Source organism: Erithacus rubecula, assembly GCF_903797595.1.
Source record: "Erithacus rubecula genome assembly, chromosome: 11".
NCBI classification, from domain to species: domain Eukaryota; kingdom Metazoa; phylum Chordata; class Aves; order Passeriformes; family Muscicapidae; genus Erithacus; species Erithacus rubecula.
The window spans coordinates 22633215-22646854 of NC_136663.1; the positions used below are offsets into that span (position 1 = coordinate 22633215).

Genomic DNA, 13640 nt, shown 5'->3' on the forward strand with positions numbered 1-13640 from the left:
AAGACCCAGTAGGACCAGGATGCTTTCTAGTTCTGCAAACCAAGTTACTCTGTAATGAAAAATACTGATTTTGCAGCTAGAAAAGTCTACCCAGTTCTGGCTGAGAAAACAGAGGGCAGGCACTGTAAGAGTTTGTGCAATGGGATAAGGGAGCAGCCTCCTGCTGCCCCAGCACTTGCCTGGATCAACAAATAAAGAATCATATGGAAAAAATGGCCTTTGAAGGATAACTCTGAAACTGAAGGGTTGTCTCAGGCATAATTCATTCCTTCCTGCTCCTGGGTGGAGGAAATCAGTGGGAACCCTTCTCCTTTTCTTCATGCGCTGTGGGCTGCCTGTGGAGCCTTCATAACATTGTCTGGATGTTCCTTATAAAAGGGAATGGCAGCATGATGTGGGAGCCACTGAGAGCAAAACGTGGGCTCTGCTGTGAAAGACACCCTGTCCTCACTCCTTGGCATCAGAGCATGATCCCTGTGGGACCAGGGGAGAAAACCCCATAAGGATTGAGTCTTCTGTTTTCTCTGGGGGTTTTCAGGTTCTAGGTGTTACCTTGGATCTGTGCTGCAGAGCCAAAAATCCACCAGAAAACACAGAGTAACCTCTGTGAGTGAACAGCGCTCACATCTGGTGTAATCCTCTTCTGCTTGCTCCAGCAAATTCCTTTCATCTACATGCTGTTTTCTTGAAAACATGCAAGATGGGAAAGTAGTAGTCTGTGGTTGTAGGACATAATCCTGTAGGTGTAGGACATGGGTTTCTCTTGTTTCCTCTAAAGTTAACTCTGAGTCTCCTTGAGGACAAAATAAATGCAAATAAAACCTGTCTTTTCCTTACACAAGCAGAAGTATTTTCAGTTTGCTCTTTTAGGATGGTGGTTGTTCATGTTGGGTTCCTGAGTTAATCATGACTTCACAGGCGTTCTTTCCAAAAAAAGACTGTTTATTTTCAGATGTAAAACTGAAGTGTAGGATGGCTTCCTACACAGAAGTCACAGTACCTCTCAGCATCATAAGGCAAAACATCACTCTGGTAAGTCAGTGGTTGCATTTGGAGCTGCTCCATATTGGAATCCCTGGGAGAAGATGGGTTAAATACATTCTTTTTTTACCCAGAGTTTGGGTATGACCAATTCTAGATGTTGTTCACAACTAAAACCAAACAAAAAGAAGAGCAAAAAAATCCTAAAAAGATTTAGATTCCTGATGGGAGAAGCATTAAATGGATCCTGTGTCATTAGGCTAAGCAGAAGAGCCAGTTACTCACTGCAATTAATGATCTTCAGTCCAAGATATGAACCACTGTTAAAGAATGCCCTTGAGGCACCTCATCAGATCTGATGTACTCTGAGTATTTTTGGAAAATACCTACAGAATCAGGTGAGAAGCAAAGCCTTTAAATAACCCTACAAATCTGAAGTGTTCAAAGAAACATTTTAAAGCATCTTTGGGAAAAGGAACAACATCCTTTGAAGTGGAGGCAGGTTGGATTTCAGAACGAAGCAGCTTTGCAGATTCAGACACCTGCTTAATTAGAGGATGAATGTGAAATCCTTAAAAGGCTTTTATGAGGCAGCACTTCAGAGAACAAGCATCCCTTCAGCATCAGCACAGAAGAGCTGTTGGCTATTATCTTTGGAGCTGGGTCAAAACCAAATATATTAGAAAAAAGCTCTCTCCATACATGGTGGGATGAGCTGTATGCAATTCCTGGACCTCAAACAGGAAGCATTTTGAAAGAATCAGGGACAGCTGGAGTCATGGATGCTTTAAGAGGCAATATGCAAATCATTATGCAATCAGAAAACAAATTGACTAAGTAAAAAATGGGTAGGTAAGAGGAGGCACACAGTCATGTAAACACAATCAAGGAACATTTTGTTCATGATACTGTTGTGCTTCAGTGGTCTGTCCTACAGTCTTCAACCAACAGTACCAGAGTAGGAAGTAAAAGAGATAAAACCTTTCCCACCAACTTCTAAGCAGGAAAAAAACATCTGCTTGACAGAGCAGTGAAGAGAAGCTCATGGAAATGAGCTTTAAGAAATTATCCTAATCAAAACCAGGGAAAAGGCTTTTAAAGGGCACACAGTGATTGCAAGAACTCTGTCCATAGAGAACTCAGTTCTGACTCTTTATGTAGGAATGGACATTCTTTGGGAAAGTCCCACCTGTTGTGGGAGGTGTGTGGCCTTTACCGAGCAGACCACTGCAATTATTGCATCTCTTCAGAGGAACTGAGAGCCCCCAGGAGAGCAGGTAGGCACCTTTACACCTGACTGTGCTTATTTCAAGAAAGGAAGAAGAAGAATGTAATGTGCTGAAGAAACAGACCTTTCCTTGCCAGGCTATGGCCAGAATACTGAGCTCCTCAGCAGCTCTCAAGGTCTGCATCCTTTAGTCAAACAATCATCTGAACAGATTAAAGTATATTTAATATTTTGTAAGCTTTGTAATTTACATCACTGATGATGAAAAACACTCAGAGGGAAAGAACTGTAATTTTAATAGACAATGATAATTTTCTGCTGTGGAGTATTTATTTTTATTCCCAATCACAGTTCACTGTCTTTTACAAAGTGTGCTGCTTAACTTTTCAAAGTAGCCTTGTTCTTTTAAGACACTGTTTTCAGACTGTTTCTTTAAATTGCCATTATTGTATTCAATGCTGAAAACAAAGTGAAGAAAATTGACAAATTTATGCAATAAAAATATAAGCAGCTATACTGCAAATAAAACATGTGCTTGGGAAATAGAAATACATATTATAGCTTGAATACAGCTTAGGGCAAAACCAGTCTATTTTGGAACTTAAAATACCCAAGATACAACTAATGTAAGATACAAATGGAGCTGCCTATTAATTCCTGTAAAGCAATGAACTAAAAGACTGACTAGGAGGCCATAAACTAGTTATTTCAAAAGCTAAATGGCAAAGCTCATACTTTACTAGTTTCTATCCCATTGTAGTGTAAACATTCATGCTGTGTTAGTTCTGATACCAAAGCACAGACAGTACCTATATGATGCAACACAAATTGCAAGGTTTGGTGAACTGGCTTCCATTTTTATTCCAACAGGGCTGCACAGAGTAAGTGGGATAGAATAAACAATTCCTGTAGTGTTGCTGCTCAAATAGTCTGTTCCCATCTGCAGTGTTTTGGGAGGAGTTTTCAGCCCTGTTGCTCACCTCTAATGCAAAAGTTCAAATAATTTTTGGGACCAGTTCAAGACCTGGATCCTGTTTTAACATGAAACAGAAAAATCAGACTTGATCTGCCTCAAAGCTTGATCTGTATCAGCAAACCTTCTATGAGAAAGAATTTCTACCCTGGGAGATACTCACAGAATAAATATCTCCTTGTAGCCCAGCTGCAAGGTGAAGAACCAACTGCTGCTGGAAAAGGCTCCTGCTGTGCCCTAGACAGGGAAAATGCCAGCAGACCCAGGGCATCCCATGTTTCACAGATCTCTGTTACAGGCTGTCTCATCAGTGGCTGGGGCAATGCAAAATTCTGTCATCCCTGCAGTTACTTTCGATTTTCTGCACCCGCAAAAAGATGGGCAGGAATTCCCATGCTTGAGCTATATATATATATATATATATCTGTCAGGGTAAATTTACATTGTTTAACTGAAGTCAAAGGAACTGCACTGATTTATAGGAGCTGAAAAGTCTGTTCCAACATTTCATACATCCAGAAAAGTATCCTTTTTTTGGTTTCTCAAGTTTCTGTGTGTGCAGATTGTAAACATTTTTTCCAGATCTTCTTTTAAAAAAGATCAAATGATTTTTCAGAGTATTCTGTGCATTGAAATAGAAAATTACTATTTCTCTAGAAGCTTCCTTGCAAGATTGAAGCAATCTGGTTTAATTTCCCCAAGTTTAAAACAGTGTTCTCAACTTCTGAACTGTGTATGTGTATACAGAAATGTGGAAATTACACTAGTATCTATATTCTTGAAGTCTTGCTGCTTTCCTTTTTCATTACTGAATGAAACAGGCTACAAATCTGGGATCCTGTACTTAATTATGGGAAAGTGGTATCAGACTTCTTCCATTTTAACTGCATTTAAAATGTCAGTAACTATTTTAGGTGCAATAGCCTAAAAGCCTAGCCTAGCTCACAAACCCAGAAGATGTATGAAAACATGCTTTTGCATTCCCCTGAAAAGTAATTTTTACAACTCTGTATTTGCAAGGAGTTCACAAAACTAGCAATGCATTTATTTTTCAAATGAAATGTCCATAGCCTGTAGAACAATTCAAACAGGTGCTAATTAGGTGTATAAAAAGGCCACTGAGGACAATTTATATATCCCCCTGCAAGAGAAAAAAAAGCTGAATAAATATTAATTGCTTATATTATGCAACTAATTATTTTTAAGATGGCACTAAATTAACTGCAAATATTATAATTACAAAGTACTGGGTAATTTACTAAAGATTAATTGAAATGATTAAGTGCAAACAGCATAATTTTGCAAGGTTGTATTAACACTTTCTGCATGGAAAAAAGGAGACCAGTTATGTATTTATTTAGAGAGTGACAATGAAAAACAGAAGAGAACTCAGTACTGAGGATAATTCTAGACTTCTGAGGCAGTTGGAGGAAGATCTACATGTGTTCTTTTTGACTACCACATGCCAGAGCAGTAATGACACTGACTGGAAGATGTTCCACTTTTCACTCACACATATGCCATATGTCATTACAAGAAGCACTGAGAGCAGTGAAATGCTATAAATGAAAAGGAATGGTTTGGATTTATGGCCAGTTGTAACAGTAAAAACTTCCAATGTGCAAGAGAGGGAATGTCTTCTACAGAGGTAAACCTGACCATGGGAGGAGACATGAGGAAATCATGTATATCAACTGATTTCCACTTTAAAATGGGTAGACTGCTCATCAGTTTTCAATAAAAAGCTGATACCATGTCAGCTAGGAAATTTTGACTGTAAACTCTGTTTAATGTGAAGAGTTCCATTCAGGAATGTGGGAACATTCTGGATCTTTTTTGTCCTGCACAGTATCTCACTTCAATGTGTGTTTCGCTCTTTTCACTTGAACAGAAATTGCTTAAATTTAATAATGTGCAACACTGAATATCTCAGTAAATATGGGCAAAATGACTTGACTAACATTAAAATCAAGTATGTAGACAACAACCATTAGGACAATATGAAGAAAACTCACACAGGATGAGAGAGTCAAATTTAAAATTTGTCTGTATGTTGCAGTCTTGATATCAAAAGGGAATAGGGCTATTTGAAACACAGATCTGATTTAAGAGATGAGAGAGATGTGAATCTCACAGCCAGATACCCATGCAGAGAGCCTCTGAAGCCAATGTGGCTGGACAGTATTATTTGTGTGCCTTTATCAAGCTCTGACAGACATTTTCACCTCAAAAGGTTCATTACTGAGAGATCAGAATCACAGTTCCTTATGCAATAACAAAGTTTCACTAGAAGAGAGGGCACAGCACTGGCAATGTGCAAGCCAGAAAAAAGGGGAGAGGCCAGACTGTGTAAAGCATCTAAACTGCAAAAAAACTCCAGTTCCTAGCAGGTGGCTGTGAAGTTGTCTGAAAGAGCAGTCTCCTGATTCTCTGCTGCTCTTTGCCTGGCCAGTCTCCAAGAGATGATTTGGAGAGGTGCAAAATGCCCTGCCATGCCCTGGCACCCTGCAGCCCCCTCTGCCCACCCACACTCATCCTCCCTGCTGCTCTCTCAGCCAGCCATGGCACTGGACACCCTGAAACACTAACAGCTGTGCCCATGGCAGCTTTGTCTGACTTGGTAAAAAAGCCTGCATCACTCCCAACAGAAAATTGTACATTGATTTTACTCACAAATGCATGACAGCAGTTCCTTTCCAATGCTGGCATTCACAAATGTGGGCACAGCAAAATATTCAAAGTCATAGCAAAACAATAAACAATCAGAAAGCAGTAGCTAAATATAATTCATAACTGTTAGGCAAGGCTACAGCAATGCTCTTAGACTGGTACCTTATTTTACACTGAGATTACATAGACAAATTCAAAACTTGAATTTAGACCTTTGTAATTCCATTGTAATTACAGTGTCCTGGGTAACAAACTAAGACTTTGTAAAGCAGGTATCCTATTCATCTGAAAATGAATGCTTCCTTTATCTGACACAGCCAGTTGACTTTGCTGGTATAGATGGTTTGTTTGATGGAAAATATTATTTTTTAAATATGTAAATGCAACTGATCCTGAGGGGAAAAAAATATCATAAACTACCAGTAAAATAAACTGCATTGCCCTTTAAAATGGCACCATTTTTGATGCTCATTGTGGATGTATTTCAGCTGGTTTAACCAGTATGCTTTATAACAGTGTAGAAGTGTTTTTGCATGAAATGTATTAATTGATGTAGAGCCCTCTTTCCTCATTCTGCAGCAAGTTGTGTCTGCCAAAATACTGGTTGAGTCCAATGGAATGAGTTGATTCTATCTCACTCCATGATTTGAACTTGTGCCTTGTTACAGAAACTTTTTTAAAAGGTTGTCTAGTTTAGCTTGAGAGATGAATACAAATATTCCCCAACCAATCCCCAAATCCAAACCCTTGATTTTTCAGAGGTTTCTGTCTAACAAAATTATGACATTTAGCAACAAGAAATAACCCCCTGGGTGAATTATTGCATACTTGCCTCCTGTGGGGAGCTCCCTCTGCTGCAGCTGAACATGTGGCTGGTGAGATCACCACTAAAACCTTTCCAGAACAGACCCCAGAAACACACCTGGCTCTGCCTGTTCCAGCTCCCTCTCTGCAGGTGAGAAAAACCTGAAAACTCCAAGGTGTCCAGCTGCCATCTGGCAGGATCAGAGCCCATCCCTGAAACCCTTATCCCTAGGAATTCTGATGGACACTTTCAGTGCCTGAATGATGGCTGAGCACTGCAGTTGTGGGAACACCAGGTCAGCAGTCAGTGGAATTGTTCCACTGATGGCAGAGTGCTTGGTGTGAGCTGAGGGCAGGTGGTGAGTGCCAGCTCATGGGCACTTTTCTGTGTGAGCACACAGAGCTCCTGTCTCACTCAGCCACCACAGTGCAAGATTCTCTAAGAGTGCCAGTCTTTCCACTGCACAGATGATGGGACCTGCACACCTCTGCAGGAAAAAGCACTTTTCCAAAGGGCACCGAAAATGAATACAAGTAGAAGAATTTTTAATCATGGTTCCATAGACTGATGCAGCTCACAAAGCCTGAAAACCACAGGACAGCCATTTAAATACTTGTGGGAAAACTGATTTTCACTGATCAGACTGAGAAGCACTCCTTGGGGATATTACTATCTTTACCATTGTGAAAAATCAGAGTTAAAATATAAAATACTTGATATTAATGTGTCTTCTCCATTTTATCTCCTTGTTTCAACATTAAAACTGAATTATATTTTAGAATATTTAGCTGCTGCCTCTTTAGAGATGCTGCCTTTGCAGCTGGGTGCATCCATGGTTCTGATCATACCTTTATGTCATAAATATATCTAGGAACCAAAACTGGAAATGAATTTCAAGCCCCACCTTTGCAAACAAAATTAGATAAGTTCACTGATAGTGCCTGGAAATGTGCAAGTGTAGTGAGCCTTTGTTCTTACTGTCTGCTTGCTCTGTGCTGTTGTCACCTCCTGTGTGGTGACACCCAGCAGTAACCCTGGCCCATGGCACCTTCCATCAGTCAGGCTTCTAGAATCAAAGCTGCCAATAAAATGCCTGAAGCTGGTTAGTGAGATCCAGGGCTCTTCTGAGTAATCTCAGTGACTGGGTAATGCCAAGTATCAAAGAGATGTTTTACAAAAAACCAAAGGCAAGGGTTTTACATTAAATCTTACAAAACTGTACATAAGAATAGTCTACAACATGAAATTGGCCATTAAACTGTTGTAATAATTGTGAAATGTAGTAAATATAACAATTCTAATGTTTCATATATTTATCATATTAATCACTGTATTCATACAGTTGTGTTTGTATACATATATTCAATGGCACTGTAAACAGTTGTTGGAAAACACACATTAACTTTTAACCCATTAGAAGTTATTATAGTACTTTTTCATCCAAAAAAGTTAAAATGCATCAATGTATCATTGAATTAAAAAAAATAGCCTTGAAATATAATGCACATTTGACATTTTCTAGGATAGCAATCAAGATGAAGCATAACAGAGAATGTTCTAGTTTCAGGATGTTTTACATTTACACCTAACGTGATACAAAATTTTAAACATTAAATGTAATTAAATAATACACAGTTTATGAAACAGTTGATTTCAGAGATCCATAATACACAAAATCTAGTTAGTGTCTAATGAAGTTCCCAATAATTTATATCTCTGGGACCTTTGTGGAAAACTTAAGTTGGTTTCTATGTAACATCTCATATGTAAAGTAAGTTTGAACTGAATTATCTTTTTTTTCTTTTACTGTACAGAGCTGTATTCAAGTGGATAAAACATTATTACTATGTTTATTTATGTTTCCCTTTGCTGGACATTCATCCAATAAGCCTTAAGCATATGCTAAAGCATCTGGTAATGACATTTTGTGGGGCAGGGAAACTCACTATCTATGTCCCTCAGTAAACAAAGTGGTTTTATTTTTTTCCACAGTTAAGGCAACTAGACCGATATATTAGACACACCATATGTTTTTATGTTGCTTCCTACAATCTAAACAATAAGAGTGAAAAGATCTTTGATCTTCTTGACCACTCAGGAGTTTTATCAGGGTGGTAGAGAGCACTTCACCATACAGGGGAGCAGCCTGGTGCCTGGGCTGGTGGGAGGTGTCCCTGCCCATGGCAGGGGATTGGGACTCAATTATCTTTAAGGTGTATCCCAACCCCATAACATTCTATGTTCTGTGAACTGTAGCACAGCTTGTTAGCTGTTCACTAAAAAAAAAACCAAAATATGGATTGCATTGAATTTGAATTCATGTTACTTACCAGAAAAACTAAACAAATAAACAACAGCCTGTCAGATTCTAGCAAACAAAACTGATAGAAACAGTAACACACACATAAACAATTTCTGTGTCTTCAGTTATTTCTACCCCATAGCTTAAGCTAGTCAGACCCTTGTGACCATCCTTGCTGTACCTTGGGTTTGCCAAAGGCTATCTGCAGACAGTGGAAGTGAGGACACTTGCTATCTGCCAACTCCAGCATTTCACTTCTTGCTCATCCTAACAAATCACATCAACTAGAGAGCCATTTCCATGTGTTTCCAGTCGGGTAAGGCTGCAGGTGTCAATGACAGTGAACAGGAGCACTAGCACAGCATCTGCAGGGCAATGCAGCTACAGGGGACAGTGCCACAGAGCCACCAGTGCTGCCACAACAGCTAGGGAGGGACTCAGGGCTGGGCTGCTCCCATTTCCAGTCACACTGTGCTTGGAGGATGACTTGACAGTGCTTGTGGTGGTTGTGGTGTCAATCTTTTTCAGGGTTGGTTTTGGTTCATTTCTGTTTTCTGGATGGGTTTTCTTGTCCTTGAGTATATCTGAAAACATGAAAGTAAACATGAGATTAATCACACATCTTTTAAACAGTGCTCACACGTATTTAAATATTGCTGGAAGATGTTGTACACCATTCTGAATAACTGAAACATGGATGGAGACTGATGGGGCACTTGCCCTCATGTTTTAGTTGGGCTCAGCATGGCTGCTCTGTCCTCAGCACTCACTGTTCTGCTCAGTGAGTCTTCTCTGCCTGCCTGGCTCTCCTTGGCTACTCAGACACATCCTAAGCAGAATAGCAGGTATTCTGCATTGTACTGGCTGGGCTCAGAACCTGATCTCTCACAGAAAGCACCTTCAGCTTCACCTGGGCTAGGAACCAGCTCCTGCTTTAAAACATGGTGTTAGGGCTGGCTTTGTAACACATCACAGTGGAACACCCTCCAGGCTGCTGGGCTGCTGCAGGACACTGGACATTGACTTAACAGAATCCCAGAATGGTTTGGGTTGGAAGGGCCTTGAAGATCATCTCATTCCACCCCCTGCCATGGGCAGGGACACCTTGCACTGTCCCAGGCTGCTCCAGCCCCATCCAACCTGGCCTTGGACACTGCCAGGGCTGGAGCATCCACAGCTGCTCTGGGCACCCTGTGCCAGGGCCTCAGCACCCTCTGAGTACAGAACTCCTTCCTAGTATCTAAGCTAAATCTCTCCTATTTTCATTTAAAATCACTACCTCTTGTCCTTTTCACTGCCTGTGTAAAGGGTCACTCTCCTCCCTTTTTGTAAGGCTCCTTTAACCACTGGAAGGTTTCTCCCTCCAGATGCATTTTGAGGCAATTCCATATATTTTTATATAAATAATTGGATTCAGAAGAAAATAGGAGTAGCCTTTTATTATAAAAACATGGATTTTTTATAAAGGGAGAAAATAATAAATCTTTGGTTATGAAGACATTTCCAAGCTATTTGCAAATATTACTGAGACCATATTGCCCTTAAACCCTCTCACTGGCAATATGGAGAAAACAAACAAACAAACAAACACAAAGACTATTTCAGCTGCTGAAAGGATGATGATTTTATAGTCAATATGTGAAAGCATACCTGAGTGCTGGGAAAGAACAAATGCCTACCTGGAAGAATTTATAATTAACAATAAATGTTTAGGTCTAAGTTTAAAGGATTTGTGTTACTAATGAATGCAGTGCACATACATAAGAAAGCAAAAGGCATGGATTTGTAATGCAGATGAAACAGCAGTCCAATCTTAAAATGAAAACTCTGAATCACAGAAGCAAGTTCCTGGCAGAAACTGGAAAGATGGAAAAGTATTCCAGAAATGTAAATGCAATCTGAGATCATTGTCTGCATGTCAGTAGTTCTGAACAACCATCAATAAATTCACTTGATACTAAAAATGAGCTATTGTATTGGGAAAGCACATATTATTCTTTTGCCAGAATAAACTGTAAAAGAAATGCAATGAATTCCTCCATTTTACCATAATATCAACATCAATCCCAGAGGAATGTGTGATTCCTACACCTGACTCAAGAGGGATGGCAGTGAAGGGACAGCAGCTGGCAAGGCATACTTTGGGAAAAGGGTATTCTGACATTGTGCTCAAAATTCCTTATGGCAAAGTGCAGGCAGAGCTCTGCTGTGATTCCAGTTGGAGCTCACACAAAGGAGGGGGAGGAAAAGCATTTTAGAAAATATCAGTATGCTGAGGACATTTGAAGAAAAATGGACAACCTTCAGACTGTCATTAAAGTAAATTAAGAATAAATCATGGAAATACATGTGTTCTGACACTGCCTCCAGTCCTTTCCATCACTGTCACTCTCCCTTGCAGCTGCAGTAAAGGCACTATTTCTCTGCTGCCTCTTATCCCAGCCTGCTGACTTCAGCTCTCTGGGGCCAGCTGATTAAATTAAGAGCTCACTCAGGTAAATCTATTCCCCTCTTTCAGCTGGCCATGTCCAGCATTGTAACTTGATTGGCGTCTATAAATCGGGCAGACTGAAATGTATTAATTCGTTTATTTTCTTACTATTGACTTTAACAAAAATCTAGGGTAAGATTTAATGCTATCAGAGAGACTGTTGGTTTTTAAAAGCTTTCCTCTCAGTGACTGCTTAATGCACTACATAACAAGCATTAAATAATACATTAGAGAATTCTGCCTTTATCCTTTCCAGGGGAAGGACTCCATTCTGAATTCTCTCTCTGTCTTCACAGCAGAGAATTTTCTGATGCTATTCTGATGGTCAATTCTAATTTGAGATCTAATTGTGCAAAAATTGGCATTTTATTAAAAATGCTGTGTTTTCTCCTTTCTTAAAAATAAATAAAAATAGCTTAACTTTCAATTCAGCTCCAAATCTTTTCCAATCCTTTATTTGATTTTTAAGGCACAAATTTCAGCAGTATAAAGATATCCTGTTTTATTCCAGTTTCTTCAGAGTTCCTGTTGCTTACTCATTCCACGATTTTGGCTGAGACACTCTGAGTTAAATGAGTTTTTCCTCTTATATCTTTTTCTCTGAGTCAGAGATGACTATGTTCAGTCTACTACTGACATTCAAAAGGCAAAAAAGTACTGATCATGCTAGGAAAGAAAAAAAAAGTGTTAGTGTGAAGACTAGCACAGAAATGAAACTTCAGTCTCAACACAGCAACCCCCAGATGTTCAGCAGCCATGAATCCAGCCCCTGGAGCATGACTTCATGAAACCAACCCACCAAAGCCCACAGCTTTGGTTTGTTCTCCTATTTACCTCTGGGTTTTAAAGGTTTTATGGCTGCCCATTGGAAGCTTTCTCCATGCTAGAAACTTCCTTCCACCATCATCCCTCTCTCCTTTCCAGAGATGGAGTGGTTAAACTCCCTGCAGGCTTCATCTCACCTCAGCCTGACCATGGGATGGACACTGGCCTATGAATATTGTTCTGTGCAGTTTATTTACCACTGCACCATGGTAGTGATACAGCCCCTGCAGCAGCACTGTGCTGTTCCCTCATCCAGGCTCTCAGGGAGATATTCAAATGCTGCCAAAAAGGGTGCTTAGTGAAGGCAGCTGGCTGCCCAAGCAGCCTCTCTGAGCAGCCTTTTGGGACTGCTGCCGAGGACAGGGGCTGTGGGGTCACTGAGGATGGCTCTGAGTCCTCCTGGCCCCGAGATTACAGCTCACTGAGTCCAGGGGATTGAGTTCACTTCCTTAGCTGAACTCTCATCTGTGGTAACTGCTGCTAAACCCACATCTTGACAGCACAAACAAAACATGGAATGGAAATGACTTGACCTCACTGTTCAGAGTGCTCAGGATTATCTTCACGCCGAGATGGAACTGCAGATTGCTGCTCTGACCACACCAAGCTACTCACAAATACCTCTGGGGATCAACACTGCTCCTCAGAGAGGCAGCTTAGGAGGGCAGGAGGATCAGAACTGTCACTGGCACCTCATTTAGGGACAGGAAACCTCCCCTATACCAAGGGCTGATTATGCCTTTCAAATGCATTCAGTGAGTCACATGTTAAAGCACACCTGAATCAGAATGGCACAACAATGCCATTACACTTTTTTAAAGTTATTACCAGGTCATCAGACAGAAGTTCAAGTCATATTGGCACCCAAGATGTCAGTTCCCCCTTCCTAGGCCTGGTGATTTGCAGTTTGCTATTTCTAGGGATTCTCAAAGATGTAACTATTGGTGTACTTGCACGCTGTTGCTCTCAAGCGAGTGGTATCAGCAGGATCTGCTTTCATGTTTCCTACTGATGAACAAGTTCAGCTATTTAACAGAAGCCTCCTTCCATTCTTGTCCTTCTCTTGATCTGATTTGTGCTCAGTCCTTTCTCTGTGATGGTAAATGACTGGAGCTCTGCTCCTCAGCACTGCACCCGTGACTGGCCAACAGCCTGCGTGCCTCTCAGGCTGCAGATCCACCAGCCAGGGGTACAGCTCCTGTGAGCAGAGGCTGAATAAAAACAGAGAGATTTGCCAGACCAGTCCTGTAAATGCTAATTACAGCAGCCTGGTTTCTAATGGAGCAGGGCACTGACAGCAGAGAATCCATGCTCATCAATCCACAACGTGGGGATTCTGGACACGTTTCCATCAGAGACAACCAG

At 40.6% G+C, this 13640-nt stretch overlaps 1 protein-coding gene across 2 annotated transcripts in view; it reads right to left on the reverse strand.

Moving 5' to 3' along the window:
- Positions 1-8444: 8444 nt before the first annotated feature.
- LOC306806561 (glypican-5-like) overlaps positions 8445-13640 on the reverse strand; it is a 314600-nt gene continuing 309404 nt past the window's right edge. For both annotated transcript variants that reach the window (XM_079315414.1, XM_079315413.1), the window contains one exon: positions 8445-9543. In XM_079315414.1, the coding sequence (XP_079171540.1) occupies positions 9341-9543 (203 nt within the window). In that variant the 3' untranslated portion in view covers positions 8445-9340. The remainder of the gene's footprint in view (positions 9544-13640) is intronic.